Consider the following 10,331-nt stretch of genomic DNA (forward strand, 5'->3'; position numbering starts at 1 on the left):
CCCTTATATAGACTTTATCTTTAAATTTTATAGGGTGTGGTTTGTACAGGGCTGAGGCTCTAAACAATCAAAGCAAGGTGCACCTTCAAATAGTGTTGAAATATGTCATTTTAGTGCCAAAACTCATTGTGACAGCCTGAAAATTTATTTTCATCTCTATTTATAAAATTTAAAGCTTAAAAAGTAGTGCAGATTAAGCATATCTATGAACACTTGAAAATCTCAAAAATCGACGATCTAGATAAAGCATTACAAGATGCACTATTTCCAAGACTTGAGGTCCATTTTTTTTTTTTTTTATGTATATGTATCTTAAAGTCGAGGTGATTGGATTTGATGGTTGTTTGACATCAAGACAACTTCTTCTAATGAATTTTCCAGGTGCATCTTAGTTTGATTGTTTAGGGCCTCAAACTTATACAAACTTTTTTTAATTTGATAATTAAAGATGAAAGTAAATTTTTAGGCCATCACAAAGATCTTTAGTACTGAAACTCTCTTACGACATTGTATTAAGGTGTGACTTACTTTGATTGTTTAGGACCTAGCGTTATACAAACCGCATGCAGTAATCACTAAATGAAATAGAGTTTTCTACCACTTAGATTTCACCTTCTAAAAATTAGATAGTCTCGAATCAATCGTAAGACGTTATATCTTTTAGATGGTACAATTAGGAATTCTTTTATTGAAGTTAATCTATAGACTGAGGAAGTTACATCCCCAAAATTTTGGGTCTTAAAATTAAGTCTATATGGGGTTTTACTTAAGGGAGTAAATGGATAGTACACTCCCATATTAAAATAATATCCTTTGCCTTCCTAAATTTCTTTTAGGATTATTTCCCTCTCCCCCATAATCTTTAACCATTATTTCTCACATCCAAAAAATGGTTCTCTCTCATTGCAAAATGACTAAATAGTTAACACTAACTTTAATGTGCACTACATTCTTCTATGTTGTTCAACCTTGATCATTAATACATGCGTGCATTAGTAGGCTATGTACCTGTGCCTGAGCCATTGTTACGCAAGAATACCCTAGCTTCTCCCACAGTCAAAACGCATGTTGTATTTAACATGAAGAAAATATATATCAAACCACATTGACTAATTATAAATATCTCAGCACATAAAATATTACCAAAATATTACTCTCAACTTATGTTCTAAGACTTAAAATCCAGCTGATTCTCTATAGAGATAATAAAATAAAAAATATTAAATTAAATTTGTTGAGAATCACATGATTCTCTGATCTGGACGGCCATTGCTTCTAATCGACTTGTCCGGTCATCTAACAGAACATGGGAAGTCTCTCCAAATCTGACTGATTTTCAGTTTCATGAAGAAACCATATAGCGATCCTGATCTACAATTTTTAAAACCACGTATTCAACTCAGAAGAAAGTCTGCGACTTGCCCTGTCAGTTCTTCTTATTAAATCGTCCATGCAAAACAGACGTCTCCCCGATTCGGATAATTACATAACCACGTCAGTCAATCCAGATCCGAGCAAAACTGGATTGGTCTAACCCCAAGTAGACCAATTTACAAGGTGGGTCAGTCCCCTCCCGATCCTAATAGGATATTTTCAAAACCAAGATTCAAGTCACGTAAAAAATTTGCAAATCGTAGTTTGACGAGTGGTCCACATTGATGCAAGCAAGCCGCTTGTGTTTCGAAAAGCTTCTCTCGCATCTCTCGTGCTGTGCACGTGCAAAGGAGAGTGCGCGTCAAGTGGCCAGCTCTTCTTTTTCTCTCTAGCTGTAGGCTCAAATGCAATCTCAGGTGCTCTACGTTATCTAGATAGGGCCCCGCTCCATGAAACTAGACATGGGCCATAGAAGAGCCGGGCCAGGGCAGGCCAGGCGAGGCCGAAGCCACCGTGGCGTGACGGTAGGGTTGGACTCTATTTAATTGCCATATCCACTTCGTTTCGGTCAAAGTTTTTGGGTTTTTGGTCTAGACCAAAATGAAGCAAAGTTTATGCTTCGGCCTGCTTCAGTTTGATTCGGCTTTTTCGGCTGAAGCTAAAGCCGAAGCATGGAATTATTACTTTTTATTGAATTTTTTATTTTTAAAATTTATATTATTTTAATATATAAAAATATAATTTTTTTTTAAAAATTCCCAAGTCTTTTCTTCGAAATGACCCAAACGCCCAATTGCTTTTTTTTTTTTTCCAAACGGACGGACCGATGAAAACTCCAAAGCAAATGTAACAACACTGTATGATAGCCTTGGGCAATCCCCTTACGCAGAGTCCATAAAAACCAAAGCCGGGACAGGGCTAGGTACAGGGCCAGGGCCGGGCCTAGTTCCGGCTGCCCTCTAGAGAGCCCCCACCCTTCAAGGGCATTTTCGTCATTACATCCCATCGCAAACAAAGAACACGTTGCACCCCTCCAGCTTCATCGTGGAGGTCGTTTTCGTCCTCTCAAAATACCGAGTAACGAATTTCTGGCTCCTTAAAACCAAACCAATTATTTGTCTGATTCTCCAAATTAGGTTTGATAGTTGACACGTTAGCCGGAAAATCTCAACCAAACAAATTTCAAGAATAATGTGGTCATTTCCCCTCTAATATCAAGCGCCAAACAGTTTTTATTGCCAATAAAAAATAAAATAAAATCAACTTCCCAACACCCACCCAAGCTCAAAACCACAAAACCAGATTTACTTCCCATATTATAGTTTTAGTAATTGCAAGAGGACCCCACGGCTGATGAAAAGGTCAATGTTCCCATGCATTGCATGGTGAGACAGAAGAGAGAGAAAGGTAGAGAGAGAAAGTGACAGAGGGAGAGTGATTGATAGAGAGAGATTTAGATAGTTAGAGAGAGAGAGAATGCATACTTCATAGGATATGGTTGGAGGTGGTGGGTCGGCTGGTTAGGCTGGTTCTCCTTCATTCAATCCATATTTAAAATCTTCATCCAAAACTCATTCCCATCTCTTCTATTAATTGTTCTTCTTCAATTTGCTGCTGGTTTCTCTCTCTTTATATCTCTTCTTTCAATAGTTTCTTGGGCTATTGGATTGTTGCTCTTGCTCTATTGATCTGCAAAATATAAAATAAAAAAATAAAAACATTGAGGATTTTAGGAGGACAAGGTTGATCATAGATTGTTCAATTTCGCCGTTTAATATGAGCAAGCTTCACGCGAATTCGTCGCCAGAGCTTCTACCTTGTCCGAGGCCTGACCGAGAACGTGCGACTATGGAAGGTAAATTTTCTGTCTCTGCAGATTTGGAGCATGACCAAATAGATGAGGATTTCATCATCTTTTCATGGTTGTCTTCCTTTCTCTAAACTTTGGATGGTTTCAGTTTATTTGTTATGTTTTGTATTTTCCTTGATTTAAAGTCTCGCAGGATTTGGTTTACAGTTCGTTTCATATTTATTCATTTTTCTTTGTTCAATTATTGTGATTGAATCCATTTAGTCCCCTTTGTGTATATATATTCATTCTTTTTTTTTCCCTGCAACTGAAATTTTGTGTCAAGTACACAATGAATTTCTTTGAATTAAGTTTGATTCGACTCAAAATTTTGAATTGATTTAGCGAAAAAAATTATTTGAAAATTTCGAAATTCTATTCATCTCTTCTTTTCCTTCAACAGGTTTTTGGCCAAGAGTTCATTTCATTAAAATTAGTGATGTTTCCTTCTTTAAGAGGAATTATCATCCCTGATCGTGCTAGTTTGGCTTGTTGTTGGTTCTATTTCACCGTTGTTTTGGAACCTACACTTGGATCAAGACTCGCTAGGGTCTCGAGCCCAGTCATTCAGTTAGGATCCTGAGCCCAGTCATCCAGTTCCACTGAGCTGAGTCTGAACAATACTTGTCTGAGTTTATCAAAAAATAACAAATAGATGCCCAAATAAGGTGGTTCTAGGGCATTAATCCGTGTGATTTTTTTAGAGTCACTATTGTGGCTTTCACAAGAGGTTTTGTTGTATTTAAAATGTTAGGAGGGATGTTTTAGAATTTAAAAGTTTTTAAAATTAGTAAGACTAAGAAATAATATTTAGAATTCAAGTTTAGTAATAATAGGAATAGAAATAAAGAAGTAATTAAGATTCATGGTCAATAACTCAAGATACATAAAATAGATTGTTTTTTTATATCTAAGATCGATAATTCATGAGAATAGAGAGATTGAAAAATATGTCGCAAATAGAATTAAGGATGGGTAGGTGAAATGGAGATGTGCATCTGGAGGTTTTTGTGATTGCTACATACAATGAAGATCAAAGGGGAAGTTCCATACGACGGTAGTCAACTTTGTCACAACTTAGGTAGTCAATATAGTAAAATATTTTTTATAGGGGTAGTTTAGTGGAGAAGGGTCTACTACCCATAATAGAAATGGAACTCAAAATGTAACGGCTCTTCTTTGATCCCATTCCTTTAAAGTAAAAACAGTAAAAACTTAAAAATATGGTAATAACACCATCTCCCCACCTCCGTTTCATGGAGTTCTTGGTTATTTTAATCTTTACGCTTTAAGATCTTGCACATCAATCTCCACTGAACAAATTGATTGACAGTGCAAATGGAAGGGGATTGCACTATTATTGTCCACTTATAGAGTTATTGGACAGTTTTTCCAAATACAATTAAATATCATGGGAGAGTTAGGTAAACTTTAATTCGACTCAGACTGCAAAACTCACCTTGGTGTGGTGTAGGATCAACTTGATTTAAAAAGAGAGGAAGAAGAAACATGCTCCAAATTTTCTTTGGTTTAATAAACCCAAAAGTATACCATAAAATTTTTTATATTTAATACAACGGGGTTATTTAGTTTGGTTGTTGGATTTTTAATTGGATAGTTGGAAATGTACTATTGACCAGACTCAAAATTCAAAAGAAAATTTATCAAATTGACATATCTAAGCCATTGGCTTTGACATCCATTGAGTCTGATTAAATTATTACTTGTACTAAAAATGTTGTCTTTCAGTATACAATACCTTAATAAAATGTTCTTTTCATTGGGAACTATCGACATGTCTTTCGACAATATAATACACTAAAAAAGTCCTATCCTTTTTTTTTATTTTTCTTTTTATTTGGGGTTGTTTTTTTCTTTTCTTTTTTTGGTCTAAATAGTTAATCTAATAGGGGTGTTTTGACAAATTTCCTCCTTTCTTTTTTTTTTTTTTTTTTTTAAGAGGGGTGGGGTATAACATTTTAAGGGGCTAGAACCTATTACAAACTCATCAAGGGGTCAAAACATCTTAATTAACCCTAGCGAGACTACTTTTTAATATTCATTTCACTTAGATGGCTCTTAAAATATATTTTCAAAAATACTCAATCATTTATTTAGGATTGAGAATCTTAAAAGGATGTGTTTTGCTTAAGGTTTTAATGTTGTTTGTGAAAATAAGGTTGCAATATTCTACACCATTCATTTTATTTGGGTGAAATAGATTTGTCACATCTTTAAGACATTGTCAATACATGACATGTCTTTTAATATAGTGCCCAATCTACGTGCAATCTAAATCGTCTAAGTAAAATAGACGGTGTACATTATTGCAAATTTATTTCTACATATAGGGTTTTAACCTTATATAATTTTCTTTTTTTAATCTTAAAAAAGCAAGGCATTTGAGTTAGTTAAATACCTCTTCAAATAATGTTTTCAAAAAATATCTGAAGTATCCTTGTTCTCGATTGAGAACCTTTAATAAGCAGGGTATTTAAATTCTATCGAAAAAGGTTGCTTTAATGTTGAAAAACCATCTTAATTTATCATCTCATCGAATATGAAAAAAAAAGAAGGAATTTTGAGTCCCAAAAATAGTGTGTCTTGCAACATATTATCCAGGCCGTTCATTTTCAAGATTTTCATATGTTTATATATCCACTTGATTTTTATTATTTTTGGAGTTTAAAATTTTACAATTAGAGATAAAAGTAGATTTTAAGATAATTCTAAGAATTTTTGGTACAAAAATTACATGTTATGATAAAATTTGGAGGTGCGCCTTAATTGGATTGTTTAAGGTTGCTACCTTAGAAAATAGATTTTTGTAGTTTGGATAAGGCCAAGGCTCTAGAGAATAAAAGTAGGGCGCACCTTCAAATAATGTCGAATGATGTTGTTTCAATACTCGAATTCTTTTTGATGGCCTTGAAAATAAAATTTTACAACTTATTATAAAAATTAAAACTTCAAAAGTGGTGTAGATTGAGTAGATCTATGAACTCTTAAAAATCTTGAAAATTGACGGTCTGAAAATGCATTACAAGATGCACTATTTCGCAGATTTGAAATCCATTTTTTCTCATGTCCATACATCTTGAGGTCGAGGTGATTAATTTTACAATTTTTGGACTTCAAAACCACATCTTTTAGTGAATTTTTAAGGTGCGCCATAAATTGATTGTTTAGAGCCTCGCCCTTATATAATTTTTTCCTTAAATTATTGAACCCATCAAAGAGTCCCAACCAAGTACCTTTCCTTGTTCAGAGTGGGCCAAATTATTTAAGTACTCTTGTTCCTGGTTCTAAATTAGTGTAGGAAAAATCGATCGGTTCAAAATTTTAACTGTCCGGTTAGATCGGAACTGGCCGGTTCCAGTTTTGGTTGGTTTTGGTGAACTAATCGGGTATTTAAAAAAAAAAAAATAAAAAAAAATAAAATAAAATATATATATATATATATATAAAATCCAAAAATAAACGATTTTGTTTGTAATGCATTTTTAAATGTTTTCCATCATTTTGACAAAGATTGGAATTTGTTTTTTATATTTTCCCAATTTTTTAAAAATTTCAAAAATACCCCTTATCACAACTCAATTTTTTAAAATCCATTTTAAAAACTTTGGATGTGCATTGTTTAATCATATTTTAAATATATTGTTCATATTTTATTAAATTTTTTATTTTTATTTATATTTTAATGCTGCCCAGTTAAGGCCGTTTAACCTCGTCTGGCCCCGTGCCCCGTTTCGGTTCATTTTTTCCTACACTGTTACCAGGTAATTTGGGCATTATTTATAATGTAAATCAAGTTTAATTTTCTACAATTTCTGGAATGTCACTCAATTTCTTCAATTCGAGTTTTCCTGCGGTAAATTGGGTATTATTTAAAATGTATATCAAGTTTAATTTCCTACAATTTCTGGAATGTCACTAAATTTCTTCATGTTTCTTAGTCTTGATTCTGGCATCCAATGTGTATCAGGCATGATGATAGCTGCAAAGCACCTTACCAAATCGATTGAGGAAATAAATGGCAATGACACGGATAAGCGAGATCTCCTCGCTAACCTCACAACCCTCGTTGAAAATTTCAAATCCACCCTTACTGCAACCAGCCCCGACCGGCAGGGTCGCCCCCCGGCACACCACGATCCTGCCTCCTCTGAGCTCCGTCGCTGCTTCACAGATCCCCACGCCAAGCCTGATGAGCCCACTGCAAGACCCCGTGGCCCCGTTCATGAGGAGATCCAACGCCTCCGTAAAGAGCTATCTGCAAGCATGGCAGCTCGAAAAAGCCTCGAAAGGATGTTCTCGAGCTTAGGCAAAGAGAAAGAGATCATATCAGCCGAACTCGCACGAAAAGTTCAAGAGATTGGAGGTATGGAGGAGCACCTTAATGACTTAAAAGCGCAAAATGAGAAACTCTTGGCGAAAGTTCAGACATGCGCTAACGAGCACAAAGAGAGGAGGGGGAGGGGGGGTGGATCTAACGAGAAGGTTGCCTCTCTGCAGGATCGGAACCAAAAGCTCTCAGACCAACTGCTCAAGTCGCTGGAGAGTTACAGGACGTTGAAGAGAAGGGTCAAGGAGGTGCAAGAGGAGAATGCAAGGCTTAGTTCTCAAATAGCTAGCCAGGGAATTGCAGTTTCCGGCAAGGAGGAAGTGATTTGCAGCAAGGACACAGTTGGAATCACGCAAAAAGACACAGGAAAGTCACCAGAAGACCTCTTTGTCGATGACTTCAACTCTCATAAGGGGAAGGGGTTGGTAATGGAGAAGGGGTCCGGGGAGCTGTCGGCTGGTAAGCAGGCAATTGTCACATAGATGGTCGTAAACTCACCAATGTGGCTGAAATTTTAGCCGGAGGTGATGGTTTCGTCAGTGGCTGTGCCGGAAACTGGTCAGTGCGACAAGCTTTTGATGATTTTCATATGCTATGTCTAACTCTATGCATGATGGCTGGGTTTCTTTATCAAATGATCCAGATTTTGCGGAGCTAGAATGGGCGGTATACCGATGATTTCGAGAAATCTGAACCGTTCATTGTAATGTGGCAAGAATCCTTGGTAATTACCATTAATAAATTACGTCTATTGTACCATCCTCTATTCTCTATAAATGAAACTCAATTTTATTCTCGCCCTCTAAAAGGTGCAGCTATTGTTCAGGATTTTACCATCTTGAGAGTATAGAGAGCTTTCTATAACATGGGAAACTACTTTCCAAAAGGTATGAAGCGGATTACTCATAAATACAGTGTTATAACATACTTAGGAACATGTTTTCCCGGGCATCACTGCAGTGTCTACCACTTTCTCATGCAGTAGCTTTTCCAAAAGACTTCTTACCACTTTCTCATGGAGTAACTTTTCCAAAAGACTTCTTTCCCACGAAACAAAAGTACCACATGATAGTGGGAATTTAAATTGAGACGGGTAGTTGTGGTACTATCACCTTGACCTCAACCGCATTCCCGACAAATACTTCCCTCTTGACAAACACTACATCACTATCCATACAACTAAGTTTTAAATACAAAAATAAATAAATTTGATGCTACATTTATTCAAAAGGCAAGCTCTCTATGCTTCCTCTACACCATATAAGTTCTATCCTCCCTTTTATCCAACCGTCCATTCTGAATAGAGGGCTAAGATTGTCCCAATTACAATGTCACGTCTTTATACTATTTTATTTTTTATTTTTTTTTATAAACTATTTTGACACCAAATTTTGGACGTCCATTCCTCTATTAAACTCGTACTAGCAAAAAATAGAAAATAAATATTTTCAATAAAATAAAATGTCACAGTGCCTCCACGCCCTCCTTCCTGTTCACCCTTGGCTTCTCCTTCCTCACCTCCCTTGCCTGATTCAGAGCAAGCATACAAACTATTGTCCAAGAACCCATTCTGAGAAGGTATAACCTCTGTTTCATTGTTACTCAACTTGTAAAAGCCTGATGAAAGCCCAGCACTACTTTGTTGAGTCTTCCTCTTAAGAGAATTGAAGAAGTCAGACCGGTTTTGAGCCTGAGATGAAGCTCTCTTGTCCTCTGTCATCAATGTGACATCCTTTGGACGGGTAGATGACACGACTGAGACAGTGTTGCCAAACCTTGGGGGGCTATGGTTTCCATTCCTTAATATACCAGTGCCATCAGTTCAAAAGCTTCAAGGGGTATTTTGATCATTATATTTTATCAAAAAATTATTTTTAATATTTTTTATAGGTGCGCCCCAATGAGAATGTGGCACGTACCGAATTTCATACTCATACAATTTGTATAAAAAAAGCTAAAAATAAAATACTTTGAGACTTCGGATCTAAGATCAAACAATGAGGGGTTCTCTTGATCAAAATTGAACGGCTGGATGGTAGAGGGAGGATAGAACTTCTATGCTGTAGGTGAAGCATATAAACATTTCCCTTATTCAAAAGCTCCAATCTCTTTGTAAACAAGCAAAAACATATTCAACAAGATAAAGATCAATTACCATGCGAAGGTACATTATTATTGAGTTAGAATCGTCTAGGTATGTCGCTTTGCGTCATGTAATGCAATTAGGGCTGCCAATGGGCTGGGCCAGACCTTGGTCTACCCACAACCGGAGTTTTTTGGTGGCCTTGTGGAGGGCTTGAGACTGGTCCGGCCCAAATTCTATCATTAAAGCCCAAGACCTGCCCTACCCAGATGTAAAATTGAATCATGTGGGACGATGTCTAATTTTTTGGTGGGGCCAAGGGGTTGATACCAGCCCGAAAGATTATTAGGCCAAGTATGCTTGTTTGAGCTTAACCTGCGGGCCTTCGAGTGACCAGACTAGAAGCAGGCTTGGGCTAATCAACTTTACAAAAACAAGAGACGGTTCAAAAGTTGTGTGGCCCTATTTACTGTCTAGAAATTGTATTCACTAGGTGCATCCAATTCAATAAGGAAAATTGTTTCAAACGTCGGGAGACGCATTTCTAGATTTGCATCCCCTTAAAGATGAATGCAAATAGGTGGTCCATCTAATTGAAACTAACGGTCCAAATTTTTTCTTTATAAAATTATTATTTTAATTTTTTACAATCTATATTTTATTTATTTTTATATACA

At 36.1% G+C, this 10,331-nt stretch overlaps 1 protein-coding gene across 1 annotated transcript; it reads left to right on the forward strand.

Moving 5' to 3' along the window:
• Nucleotides 1-2,864: 2,864 nt before the first annotated feature.
• LOC18440779 (myosin heavy chain-like protein) lies at nt 2,865-8,330 on the forward strand. The gene is made up of 2 exons (XM_006850917.4): nt 2,865-3,229; nt 7,212-8,330. Exons 1-2 carry the CDS (start codon nt 3,151-3,153, stop codon nt 8,051-8,053), a joined length of 921 nt encoding a protein of 306 aa, XP_006850980.3. The 5' UTR covers nt 2,865-3,150; the 3' UTR covers nt 8,054-8,330.
• The last annotated feature ends 2,001 nt before the right edge of the window (nt 8,331-10,331 follow it).

The sequence above is a fragment of the Amborella trichopoda genome, chromosome 1, assembly GCF_054954075.1.
Source record: "Amborella trichopoda isolate Santa Cruz 75 chromosome 1, AtrichopodaSantaCruz75HAP2 v2.0, whole genome shotgun sequence".
NCBI lineage: Eukaryota > Viridiplantae > Streptophyta > Magnoliopsida > Amborellales > Amborellaceae > Amborella > Amborella trichopoda.

Excerpts from the sequence above, each read along its gene's own strand:
- LOC18440779 (XM_006850917.4), top strand. The coding sequence starts at position 3,151 with ATGAGCAAGCTTCACGCGAATTCGTCGCCAGAGCTTCTACCTTGTCCG. Across the intron at positions 3,230-7,211 it reads AGAACGTGCGACTATGGAAG|GCATGATGATAGCTGCAAAG; the intron begins GTAAATTTTCTG and ends AATGTGTATCAG.